The 14,371-nt window shown below is 41.0% G+C and overlaps 1 protein-coding gene across 2 annotated transcripts in view; it reads right to left on the bottom strand.

Annotated features, from left to right (window-relative positions):
* Window positions 1-14,371, bottom strand: part of ITPR2 (inositol 1,4,5-trisphosphate receptor type 2) — a 2,416,542-nt gene that overhangs the window by 1,136,631 nt on the left and 1,265,540 nt on the right. For both annotated transcript variants that reach the window (XM_044087657.1, XM_044087658.1), the window contains exon 23: window positions 9,155-9,269. In XM_044087657.1, coding sequence (XP_043943592.1) covers window positions 9,155-9,269 — 115 coding nt within the window. The remainder of the gene's footprint in view (window positions 1-9,154; window positions 9,270-14,371) is intronic.

Below are 14,371 nucleotides of genomic sequence, written 5' to 3'. Positions count from 1 at the left end.
ATCTGAGGTAAATTGGGCAATGCTGTGCTCATCCCTTGACATTGGTTCCAGGCACAGAATCTTTTCCATTTTTCAGCATAAGATTTTCTAGTGCTAGGTTTCCTTGCCTCTAAGATGACATCCATCACAGGTTTGCTGAGGGATGATAAGAGTGAATTTAAGTGATTAGACAGGCTGCAAGGTTCAATGTGTGAAGCTGAGGGTGCAGAATTTGGTTCTCCTGCTGAGGCAGCAGGGAAGGGGTCAAAGGCAGGTGCCATGGAGATAACTGCGACACACTGCGCAAGATGGGGTACCAGTGTTGGCACGGCTAGTCTGGAGCAATCAAGATCATCCTTGGTTTGTATTGTTTGACTTTTAGTACAACTTTGGAGAGCAGAAGCAGCGGGGGGAAGGCGTAGACTGATAGGTTTTTCCAGCTGAAGGACAGAGCATCCACTTTCCAGGCTTGATTGTGGGGTGTCCATGTGCAAAACATGTCCATCTGGTAGTTCTGGGGGGAGGCAAATAGATTTATGTCTGGGCTCCCCATTTCTATTCAACATGTTGAAAATCCTTGGATCCAGTTTCCACTCATGTGGGTCCATGAGGTTTCTGCTTAGTCCATCTGCCAGTGTATTCAATTTTCCTGGCAGTAATTGAGCTTGTAGGTGCACTTGGTAGCTCAAGGCTGTGTTCCACAATGCCAAGGCTAGTCTGCAGAGGGGGTAGGAATGTGTACCCCCCCTGCTTGTTTATGTACCACATAACCATCGTGTTGTCCTTCTTTACCATTAGTTGTCCTGGAAGAATGTAGTTCTTGAAGGCTGTCAGAGCATTCTGTACAGCCAACATTGCTTTTTCATTGATATGTAGGTGCATTTGACTTGGGTTCCATTTGCATTGAATGCACTTCCCTGCCAGGTGAGCCCCTCATGCATAGTCTGATGCATTTGTAGTTAGGGTTTGGACAGCAGGGGGTAGTGTGAATGGTAGCCCCTTGTTTTGGTGGCAGGCCTCTGCCCACTAGAGGAACTCCAGGCATAGGCAAGGTATGATAGGAATCATTGTTTCCAGACTGTGGGAATGTTGACTCCATAGACGTTTTAGATACCACTGTAGTTTCCTCATATGCAGTCTTGCATATGGAATTAGAAGAATGCAGGAGGCCATGAACCCCAAGGCTTGCAGTATTTGTTTTGCAGACAGCAGAGTTTTTGTGGCCACTTGTTTGAAATAGGTTACCAAATAAATTTGCTTTTCTGGCGTGAGGTAAACCATCCGGGCAGTTGTATTCAAGCTTGCTCCCAGGAATGTAATTTATTGACAGGGTACCAGTTGTGATTTCTTTTCATTTATGGTGTACCACAGACAAGTTAGAACCCTTTTTACAAATGCCAGATGACTCAAAAGTATGCCCTGGCTTTCTGCCTGAATTAGACAATCATCCAGGTATGGGTATATTTGAATACGTCTTTGCCTGCAAAAAGCAATAACTGGAGCCAGGCACTTTGTGAATACTCTGGGTGCAGTAGACAAGCTAAAGGGCAGTGCACAGAACTGATGATGCGTGTAGCCTGCTTTGAAGCATAGGTATCTTCTGCACGATTCCCTGATTGGGATTTGCAGGTATGCTTCTTTTAAACCTAGTGTTGCCAACCAGACGTCTTTGCCTAGCATAGGAGTTAATTGGTAAAGAGTCAGCATCTTGAATTTTGGAATCTCCAGAAAGGTATTTAGTGTAGACAGATCCAGGATTGGACGCCATGATTTGTGTTTTCTGGGTACCAGAAAAAGTCTGGAGTAGAAACCTAGTCCTTTTTCCTCTTCTGGTACCAGTTGAATAGCCCCATGTTTAAGAGGGAAAGTACTTGTTTTTGATCCTCTGCCCACTGATTTGGGGGCAGGTCTGGCCACCCATTTGGTGTTGGCAACATGTGGAAATGAAATCTGTATCCCTGGGACACTATATTTAAAACCCATTTGTCCTGGGTTACGAATTCCCAGTTCTTTACATGAAAAGCTATCTTTCCCCCCAAAGGGGTGGTCAAAAGATAAGTGCTTGCGAATTTTAAAAGGAAATCATTGAGACTGTTTACCATAGGGGGTGTCTTGTTATTTCCAGATTTGAAAGAGGAGGCCCCCCACTGCTTAGTCCTGAGAGTCCCTTGGGACTGAAACCTGGGGTTTTTGCTGTGTCTGGTTTTGGCTTGAGAGGACCTGGAAGGGACTGGAAAGGACCAATTCTTAGTAGGCCAGTGCCTACTATCTCGGAGGTTGTACTTGTAAAAAATCTTTAACAGTTTGCATAGATTTAGCTTCATCTTCCATCTTTTTAAGAACTTCTTCAGCCTTATTGACAAACAGGCGGTCCTGATTTAAAGGAGCATCCAACAATTTAGCTTTATCATGATCAGGCAAAGATTGCTCTTTAAGCCAAGCATGCCTTCTAAGCACAGACCCAGTAACAGCAGCCCTGCAAGAGGCCTCTAAAGAATCAAAACCACATTGCAAAGTATGTTTTCCAACTTGTTCAGCAGAATGCATTAAGTCCTGTAAATCTTTATTTTCCACACAGTCAGGAATCAACATAATTTTCTGTTTAAGCAGTCCAATAATATGTTGCTGATATTTTAACATATGAAATTGGCAGTTTAAAGCTCTGATTGCCAAGGTTGCAGAAGTATAAACCTTTTTACCCCATCTATCCAGCGACCTGGAGTCTCTTTCAGAAGGGGTAGGATTTTTAGCAGTAGAAGCCTTAATGCCCTTGGGCCCCTGAGAAATAGTCTCTGGATCTGAAACAGGATTTTTGAAAAGGAACTTGTGGGACTCAGGAACATAGTAGTATTTGTCAGGATTACCAGGGGCAGGAGGCAGGGAATCAGGGGCCAAACTGGATTCCGAGAACACATCATCAGCAATGTCTACTACAGGAGGTATAGCCAAAGGCCTATGCTGAGGGAGAAGAAGGAAATCTCCAAGTCTTTTTTTTGAATCTGAAAATTCTGGCTTTCCCAGTGAAAATGCTCCCTTAAAATATGTAAAGTTTCCCCAAAAGAAAAATTCTCAGGAGGGGAAGCAGAGGGAATAAAATCCTCTGCATCAGAATCCGCATAAGTGGGTATGGACAAATCCAGATCATCAGAAGTCAGAAGAAACAGAATCCTGATCAGAAGATTCATAATCAAGCTCAGCCCTAGGCCTCTTAAGGGGGGGGGGGGTTGACTACCCCTGATTAGAGTTATTAGGTCTTCAGCCATCACAAATGGTGCTCCCAAATGGGTCCCAATCAGAAGTAGATCAGGGGGCTGCCGCGAAGAGCTTGCCGAAGTACTGGAGTACCAACTAACTGGGAAAAAGCAACTCAGACCCACGTTTGTTTGTTTGGCCTGTCTCTGTCTTTCTCTTATCTTTATCTTTTTGTTTTTTCAGAACGTAGTAGTCAGATGGCTAACCACTCACATCGATTCTGGACTATTAAACTGAGAACCAAATATTTAGCAAAAAAATATAATATAATTCACTGCATTAGTGCACGGATGAAATAAAGCACAAAACCAACAGCAAGGTATGTCATGGTCAGGGCCTAGGCAAGGAATACAGTACGAATGAAAATCTTTATGAGGTATTTGCTTTCCACAAGTAATGCAATTATTAACTTTTAGAGATCGGTAAGGAGCAAGAAAAAGTTGCCCTAACGGGGTACTTAGCATTAAGTTGAAGACTTTGATTCTGAAACTCGAAAATGAAAATTTCAGGAGTCGGCCGACCGGCACTTGCGAACTGCTTCTGCTTCGGGAACTGCACGGCAAGAAAGACTGATGTAATGACATCGGCTGCATGTTTTATACCCCTGATGCCCTGACGTCATGGAAGAAGGGGCAGCAACCGATGCAGGACCCAAGACTTTGTTAATCAGGCTGACTGAGGGCAACCTGCAAGCAGATTACCCAAATGTATTGACTGCAACAGTGAAACACGAAGAACATCTACATTTACATTCTTCACCTCTGGGGAGAAACCAGAGCAATAAAGGATATTTATGCAAGCAAATCCTGGCCATTAACTCTGGCCTTAAAACAGTAGCAAGAATTCCTTCATCTAGACAGGCCAAAGCCATGTTTACATCTAAGGGTCACAACATGCTTTACTTGATCAGCAGGGTGCACTGTTGTTGCATTTCTTTCAGTCCCACATGTAACACAATTTTTACCATTTAAGGCAACAAGCCAGTGGTTTACATTAATATTTATAGATGACAGACTTATCTCCAAAATTATACCTGGCTAGGCTGGCAACCTTCCTCTATCTTCACCCAATCTTCACAGGCCCAAAAAAAGGGACAGATTGTAAATATTGTTCTTATAAACTTAGAAAGTTGCTAGAATAGCAGGATTTGTGTCAACATGCATATTATGGAGGCTATGGAGTCTGAAACTCAAATGCCTATAATTATTTAGTGACTTCAATCTTCAGTGACTTGCCAGGAAAAACACAAATTTTATGAGGGACAGACCTAAAATGTAAGGTAGAAATCTGGACATTCTGTGAAAATATGTACAGTTAAGAGCTATGTGTGGGTAGCAGGTGCCTCAACAAAGAATATGATGATAACCATTGGTGTTTTGCAGAGTTCCATGTTAGGTCCCCTTTTTCTTGGCATTTACTCTTCTTATCTCCATACCACAAAACAAGATCTCTTGGCTAACCAGTTTTGCAGACAACTACAAACTGGGAGTCATTGCCAAATCACCCTCTTTCACCCTAACCCAACAAGAACTTGGTACTTATAAAATGCATGCTGTGCTAATAATTGGCTTAAATTAAATGATAAAAACAGTAACATTATCACATTTGGTAAACCATCCCCACCCAAGCATATGTCATATACAGCAACCCACTACAAAATGAGAATGTAGTCACAGACCTTAGTTGTTGTTCTTGTGTCTTTCGGCTTTTTCCCGGTTAGGGGGTCACTGGAATGAACTCGGTCCGCTAATGACTGGCAGTAGATTTCACGTACCGAGTTGCCAGCTCTGACGCACAACCTTCAATGAAGGTACGCCCATTCATGCACGTCTCCACACAGAAGACACTTTAGCTGAGAATTGAACAGGACGTCTTACTGTGAGGCGACAACGCTACCACAGCACCACCACCACCGCAGCCTAGTCACAGACTTTAGTACGTGAGGTAATTCCCTCTCTTTTAATCATCTTGTAACAACAGTGGCCAGAAAGTCCTTCACAGTTGATCATCAAGGGGACATCTTCCAGATCCAAAGAGGTCATTGCGCCATTGTATTCGGCACTGATTAGGACAATTATCGAACACAATGCCCCGTTTAGGATGTACATCACTTGACATATCAAATTAGAAAGATCACACAAGGTTCCTAACAAAGAAAAACTAAGCTACCAGAAAAGAGTAGAAGCACTGACCCTTCATTAATATCTTACATACTCCCGAGGGGATATCTCTGCCTTAACTGCTGGGCCATCAGGAGCCCAGTAGTCCAGGATCTTTTGTAGCTCTGCAAACTGAATAATCCCACAAATACCACAACAAGGGATCTAAATCTTCATCAGCAGATAACAAAATAAAATGGAGAGACTGATTCACGACACACCACTTTCCCCACCACTGGAATTATCAACATTATCATCAGCCCCCCCCCCTTTTTTTTGTGAACTGAAATATGAACTGAGAATTGCTACGCTTAATGTAGGTTCACTGACAGGATGCAGCTAGGAAGTGGATTACATGATAATACGGAGGTGGCTGGACATTCTATGCATCCAAGAGAAGAGATGAAGGGCAGTGCAGCAAAGCCACTTGGCTTGGGATCCAGACTCTACTACTCAGGAGAGGGACAGGCTAGAAATGGTGTAGGAATTGTGGTGAAAGAGAAGCTTCAGAAGGCAGTGAGGGATATCAAAATTAATGACAGACTCATGGCAATCAGACTCCAGTGTAATGATAGAGCAGTATTCATAATCTCAGCCTATGCCCCACAGCAGGGTTGTGATAGTTAGGAAAAGAGTGCATTCAGACAGCAATTGTAGGACCACTGGAATATGCTTCCATTAAAAATTAAACAGTGCGATACAATATTTTCCTTTCAAATGGGAACCAGACAATTGAAAAGTATTTACAAATTCACCCCTGGCTTTACTGGCCTGGCCCTATTCCAGAGAGGAGGTTCAGTCTGAGGGTGGGTGCTGGTAAGATGTAAATAGTTACAAGTCTCAGTTGTCTTATATTTTCTATGATGCTTTTAAAATACTACTAGAAACATGCAACTGGGGTTACTCATCACAATCTTGAAGCCCAAAATCTGGAAAAGCAGTTTGCATGTTCTCCCTGTGTTCGCGTGGGTTTTCTCCGGGTACTCCAGTTTCCTCCCACATTCCAAAGACATGCATCTGGAGCATTTCTCCCCGGGCCTCCGCTGAAAACAGGCTCTGTGGAATCTAGTCGGACTTTCCCGGTCAACAAATGATAAATAAATAAATAAAAATAAAAAATCAAAATTCCGAGAACATAATATTAAAAGATCCTCATGCTGAAGGTTACAATATCAAACTTCTAGACTTGACCCACTGCAGGACCCATGTTAGCTCTTGTTCCTGGGACCACGCCTTCACAGGACCTATGTTAACTCTTGCCCCTGGGTTCACACTGATAGGTGAATTTGGTATTCAAGAGTTTTAGACATTGTGGTCTTTCGATATTATAGTCAAGATTGTGGGCTTCAAGATTGCGTTAACAAACATGCAAGAGGTAATATTATGTACCTTGACAGAAGTAATGAGTTATTTATTTTCCTGGAGTCTTGAAATTTAGACTGTGAAAGTGCAAACTTAAAGAAGGTAATTGCCCTGCTTCTGATATGCAGCATAGATAGACTGGCAACTGCCAGGGTTAGAGGGATCAAAAGTGTATTGCTTGCTGGCATTACTCTTTCTGGGTTGATGTTGTTGTTCAGGATGTAAAGCAATTAAGACTGCTTGCACAGCACAACGCATTGGTAAGTCAACTGTACCAAACCCAAGCTTGCTAATGTCTGAAGGTAATATCTTCTACACCCAGCTGTGTCTGCAGCAATACATTCAGCACAACATAGATTAAGAATGCCTGAACTGGTATATACTCTGTAAAAGTCTCTGATGATAAAGCATGATACTTCTTGTGAAGCATGAATCAAAACTGAAAGACAACTGAAGGAAATAAATAATAATTTCAACATACACAAGAACAATAAGTCACTCAAAATGTACACAAGTAAGAAATCAAGAGGGACCTGAACTGTGAAATGCTATTAAAAATACCAGTGTTGATCAGCTGAAAAGAAACTTACTGTTCTACACTTTAACAAAGTTATGTCAAAAAAAAATCCTATTCATTCACATGACTTGCAACACCCCATGGAATGTGAATGCAGAAGGAGAAATACTCATCTTATGACCTGTAAAAATATCTAAAATATAAGAAACGGTTTCACAATGTCCAAAACGCCACAGCAGCAAGAAAAATATTACTGGACAGGAATGCCAAATGTTCCTAGCACAAAGTGAAACATGATTTAGGAACATCCAAACTACATGTTTGCTCAGATACAGCTGAGTAGGCCTAACACAATAATTGTAATGCATTACGGTTTCTTACACTTCTCAGAATATCGGTACACATCCCTAAGATGTTCTGTAAGAAAAAAATGTGCACCCACATACATACATCACATGCATGTATAATATGTGTGTGTGTGTGTGTGTGTGTGTGTGTGTGTGTGGGTGGGTGTATCAGTGTATTCTCCAATGTTTCATTTATTTATTTATTTGCAGTTTGTTTTCCAGGATAGTCCATTGGGCTACAAATAAGTCCAAAACATCAAAACAACAAAATGTTGAAAATGAAATTTGCCTTTCTCCACTGTTGTGTGATGCTGAAGCTTATCTCTCTCTCTCTCTCTAGATATATATATATATATATATACATATAAAATTAAGCAGGGGGTGTGAGGTGTGTGTGTGTGTGGGGGGGTTTACTCCCTGCATAAAATTGGTTTTGGCATTTTGTACCTTCAACATTTTCAACCTTCGACAAAACAAAGGGGAATCATACATATCTACACATATACAAAAGGTTACATAGCTAAATAAATGGTGAAGTTTACTGAAGGGATGAAGCATGAAAAAAAGTTTAGAAAGTACTAAATAGCAGCTGGCCAGTTCTTCTTTATCAGGTTGGTGAACATGAAACACACCACAATAGGCTAGCCTTACAGTAGAGACTGTAGGTGACTCTTGGACTCAGCAAATAATCTATTGTGACAGTGCAGTTTCCTCAAAGATGGACCTCTTCAGCAGTAAGCAGGCTATAAATATGCAAAGGACAAACACATGCAAGACGCTGTGCGATAATGAAGGTCTGCAGCTTAAAAAAATGGCCCAACACTGAATAACAGTATTCAGCTCCACATTTTCTAATTCAACTGGTCACCTACACAAAGGGTGTGCCTGAAAACTAATTCCTAATCAGTGAGGTAGAAGGTGCTAGATGTATGTCTTTCGACTGTTCCCGGTTAGGAGACGCCACAGCGGAACTCCGGTCCGCTCATGATTGGCAGCGGATTTTACAGAAGATACTCCAGCAGAGAATCGAACAGAAGCTTCTTTGCTGGAGGGAGGAAGCTAGGCGTTTGCACCCCGCAGCTTAGAAGGTACCAGATAGAGAATGAAAATACCTAAAGGGGCTTCTGAAAAACCAAGACACCATGATGTCATTCAGGAAGGGATGGTGTATGTAATTCACAAAGTATAAGAAGAAAAGGTTCACTTTAGAAATTAAAGTAGTTCTTTTTCTAAACGTGTAATCGGAGACCAGATGATACAAAGTAGGCTTACATGGCACAGTCACAATTATAAAAGTGTCACTTAACTAAAAACAGTACTGAGTGTTTAAACATTACTGCACAGTCATCCAAGACTGACTTTACTTTGGAAGATTCTTCTTCACACAATGAAACATCCTAAAAGGGAATTTTTGAAAAATAAGTTAAACATAGAAAATAAAAAAAGACAAGGCAAATACTTCTGGTTGATAGTACATTCAAAAATAATCTCAAATAAAACTCAGCAAAGAAAAAAATACTGTATTAAGATGCACATACCTAATGAGATGGGTGTGTCTAGAGATGCAACTGAACCATTTGCGACCTCATATTCTTTCTTGTAAATGGAGAGTAGGTATGATATCCTGTAGTCCAGTCGCACACTGAGGATAAACTATTTAAAGTACTTAGTAAGAAATAGTCCTCTAAGCACAAAACGTACTTACATTCAATAAAAAAACAAACATTTTAATACATACTTGGGTAAAATGAGGATGAAAAAAATCTCTACAAAGTCAGACACTTAGTAACAGGAAATAGGTAAACAAATGGTAAGTCATCCTTTAAACACCACAGTTTCACATGCTGTTTTTCTTACTACAATCTTTTCAGTTGCTATTATTACCTTACAGGTACACTCTTGGGTCACACTTAATCAGTCAAGCAGAAACACTGACTGATCCAGCTAGAACTAAAAATGTTTCACTAAATAGGGTTCAACATTGTCAGTAGTGATTGCAGGTTATTCTAATACACCTAGGTGCTGCTTTCTTGTGCACAAGCTAAAAAGTAAACAGTCACATTGACTCCATTTTGCATCCAGAAAACAAGTACACATTCTATCACACTTAAAGTTGCCTAGCTATTTAACTCAGTTTTCAGTGGTTTCTATCATCTGTATTTTACTGTGTTTTCACTGAAATTGCAACTATTAATTTGTTTTACAGTATCTACTCATATCTTTCAATTGTACCTCATTGCTTCAAACTGAAAGGGCCTGTCACACATTCAGTGTTAAGAATTTTTTTTAACTCATATCCATGGTAAACAATACCACATCATATTAATTCATCAAAAGAACCTATAAGTATGTTGTGTCTTTCGGCTTTTCCCAGTTAGGGGTCGCCACAGCGGAACTCCGGTCCACTAATGATTGGCAGTAGATTTTTATGTGCTGAGTTGCCAGCCCTGATGCACAACCTTCAATGAAGGTATACCCATTCATGCACTTTAATCATCCTGCGAGCTTCCTAGTTGAAGTACTTAGTAAGCTATGAATAAGAGTTCAACAATTTGCCTGTTTGTTCCACATTATGAAAGATCTGTTCCATATTCTGCAGACAGCAGGTTGAAAGCTATGTCTGCACCTCATTTCAAGTGGCTTATGCACAGTGTCTAGCTACTGACGTCATTATTGAGTGGTTTCTTGTGTTTTTCTACATTTGTAATGCATCTTCTCTGGATTTCAATGTATTGCTTTTAGAGCTTGCCATGCATTACAAACACTTATGTGATGTTACGTGAATTAATCAGTGTTGCCTTTATTTGCTGTGTTTTTAGTCACTTTTCACAGTTGCAGGAAATAACCAGTTTTGGTCAGGTGTGCTAGTTATCTAGAGCTTGTAGTGGTTATCTTAGTGGGAAGAGGGTAATTGCTGCAGATCTGAGCAATATTCAAGGAGGACCTGCTGGCATTGCTTATCCCACATTTTGCTTGTTTTTTAAAATAGCCTACTGAGGGTTGTGTAATGTAGCTAAGAATTGCACCTCAGAAGTACAGCCCTTGTCCTAGTGACGACGAAAGTAAATGTGCATCTCCAGCTATATGCTCTCATGTATACTAACTAATATTCAAAAATCTGTGCCTTGAAGTTGTTTGTTCGAACTATAGTTGTGCTTAATTTCTGTTAAAACTGATACTGCTACGCTAATACTAAGTCTGTATAATTTATCTCTTAGGTACCTGCCCCTTATACAAACATACGCGTGGCTGCATAGTGCTTGAAACTGAATCAGGAAGAATCCTCTATTGCGGTGCGAACGCACATGCTGGTTCCGGCTATCAGCCCTATTAAAAAACATCCCTAAGGAATAAAGGGTAATAACTATACCCTTGTCGTTTTTTGGCTTTATACCTCTGGTAAACGCTCCTGGGCAGGCAGCATAACAGTACTTAAACATAGCAAATAGTCCTATCCCAGCCAGACTCCATCTAATCCATTACTCCAGTCCTTTGCTAGGCAAGTGGGAAACAGTGTGAATAAGAATAAGAAAGTAAACCTAACCAGAATCCTTGCCTTTTACTTAAAATCAGGCCATAGAATTAGGTAAAGTGGTCTTTAACACTCACCTACAGCATAGGATCTCTAAGACCCTGAAAGCTCTTGGTTGGTGTATCCCCGCTCCGCTTCCCTCCCTGCCCCCTTATCCCACCCGCCCCCACTATCTTTACTTTTATTAGACTAAAGACCACACCCCTCTTAGCTCTAAGCCAATCGACCCCGCCCAATCATCTAACCTATCTCCTCCCACAACTCCATCCAATAGCCGCTATTGCACTACCACTTCCAGGTCCTACACACCCTATTAGATTAATCCTACACTACAAAATGGGTAAAGTAGTGAATCTTGTTATTCCATTACTATTGCCACTTTTAATTACTCTTTACTACATATCGAGGTACGAAAACCAAAAACTCAAGGGATCCCACTACCCAAAGGACCAAACCTGCAATCTCTTACATCCTCTCTCGAAAGAGATCTCTTCTTTTTACTACCCCATAGAAACCCTAAGCAAAAAAAGCCTATATCTCACCCAAACATACACAAAGGCAACAACATCTAAACGTGGACTAAAGGTACTATATAAGCTCCAAAGACTCCTATACCATTTGAAGAAATGTATCACTAAAGATGGTGATATACATCCGAACCCAGGCCCATCCACTCACCCTGACTCAGTCACTTCAATATCAGCCCAAAGATCAGCTAGCTCCCTCCTTATCTTCCATCTTAATCTAAGAAGCCTAAACAACAAGGTTCATAATCTACATGCCTTGTTAGCCATACATCTCCCCGACATTATGTGTCTATCAGAAACTTGGCTCAAACCAGTCACAAAGGATGAAGATCCTCCCACCTGGGTATAATATTCTCAGGATAGATCGGGAAAAAAAAGGGGTGGGGGCATAGCTGTCATGTATAAAAGTACCCTTAATATCATCTTGAATCCTATTCAACCACCTAAGGTAGCTAATGCAGAGTTAATTGCCCTAAAATATGCTTAAATAACCAAAAAAGTATTAATCTTATTGTAATTTACATTCCGCCAGGGAATAACTTAGAAACTATGGAGATAATACTAAATTGGATAGCCTCAAACTACCCTCAGGAGACCATTGTACTAGGGGATGTTAATATTGACTGGACCCAATGCTCCGCACAGACCAATCCCATGCCCATTAATCTACATGGCTTCTCCCAAAATATTGTCTCCCCTACAAGAATCGGAACTGCTCACCAAAAAGAAAGTATAATTGATTGGATTCTTACTAATAAAGACGCACATAAATATACTACTGGGACCCTTCCCAAATGATCTTAGTGACCACCACATCACCTACATAATAAAAAACAAATTTACCAGCATAAACCTTCCTATATATTGACTTGTTAGAAATAAGAAGAAATTTGTTCCAACATTATTCCTAACTGAACTTAGATCCTGTAACTGGTCCAAGCTAAAAACCCTGCCCCTTGATGAGAGTGTGACATTTTTTACTGACACATTCCTCAACATTCTTGACTCTCATGCACCTAACAGACTCATCCAAACCAAGACTCGAATAGCACCATGGCTAACTAGAGAAACCAAATCCAAAATCAAACTTAGAGCTCAGGCCTGGGACAAATGGCGAACTACTCAGGCACCTCAAGATCGCATTAAATTCCAGCAACTTAGAAATGCATCGAAAAAAGACACTACCCTAGATAAAAAGAATTATTTCTGTCAATTCCAAGATAAGCACCAGAACAATCCAAAGAAGTTTTGGGCAGGCTTAAACAACCTCCTCCACTCAGGGAAAGCGTCTACTCCCACCCCAGAAACAAATATTGGTAAAAACCCAGAAGAGGTCGCCAATACTTTTAACTCCTTTTTCACAGAGACCATTCAGACCCTGGCTAATCAACTTCCCCATCCTTCCTCCCCCCCAAATAAGGTTAATGATGAATCTTTACCCTTCTTTACTCTCCAGCCAGCTTCCACCTCCTACATTAGATCCTTACTGAAGAAACTTAAACCAACCACCCTGTCGGCCGACCGACTCCCATCTGAATACCTACAAATAGCAGCAGATGCCATAGCCTATCCCATCTCAATTCTAATTAACTGAACTATAACTGAGGCCACTATCCCCTCTAATTGGAAGATAGCCCATGTCATCCCACTTCATAAGGGTGGCTCCTCCACTGACCCATCGAATTATAGACCTATAGCAATACTGTCTCCAATAGCCAAAATCTTGGAAAGATATGTTCATAAACAACTCCTTCACCATCTCACCCTAAACAATCTACTGTCCAAATCTCAGCACGGTTTCAGACCCCACCATAGTACGACCACCGCCCTCCTCTCTTTTACTGACTCAGTCAATAAAAAAACGCAATAACAAAAAAAATATCTTCAGCCCTCTTTCTTGACTTGTCAAAAGCCTTTGACATGGTCAATCACCAACTACTGCTCCACACTCTTGAAACCTTACACCTTGATTATCCGGCCCTTAGCTGGTTCAAAGCTTACCTCTCTGGAAGACAACAGGCAGTTCGATGGGAAAATAAGCTCTCTCAACTGCTACTGAATACCATAGGGGTCCCCCAGGGCTCCATACTTGGTCCTCTTCTCTTTTCTGTATTCATAAATGATCTTCACTCAGTCATCCCTAAGGCCACCTGCATCCAATATGCAGACGACTCCACTTTGATCTGCTCTGATGTCTCCCTCCCCGACCTACAAGTAATAACCCAAAACTGTTATGCTATAGTAGAAAAGTGGCTCTCAGAGCGGAAACTCATTCTAAATCCAAAAAAAACCAAGTTACTAGTATTTTTTCCCACCTCAGTTAGTCCATCAGTCCAACTTACACCACAATCTAACAATAGTCCCTTCCTTGTTCAATCTATTAATGGTACCATGATTGAGCCTGTTACCAACACTAAACTATTAGGAGTCACTATTGATAGTAGGCTTAGGTTTGATATGCATATCAGTCAAACCATAAAGACTGTAAATAAGAAACTTGGATCCTTGTATAGAATTAAAAACTTTCTAACCCCTACTGCCAAACTAACTATCTCTCGCACGCATTTACTCTCCACTTTATTGTATGCCTCTCCTGTGCTTTCATTCCTTAACAAAAGTGAGATCAACAAACTCTCTGCTGCCTACAATCACATTGCCAGATTTGTAGTAGGAGGTCCTTACAGAACTCATCACTG

This window comes from Protopterus annectens, chromosome 11.part0, assembly GCF_019279795.1.
Source record: "Protopterus annectens isolate FY-2018-M chromosome 11.part0, PAN1.0, whole genome shotgun sequence".
Taxonomy (NCBI): domain Eukaryota; kingdom Metazoa; phylum Chordata; order Ceratodontiformes; family Protopteridae; genus Protopterus; species Protopterus annectens.
This window is presented reverse-complemented; position numbering and strand designations above follow the sequence as displayed.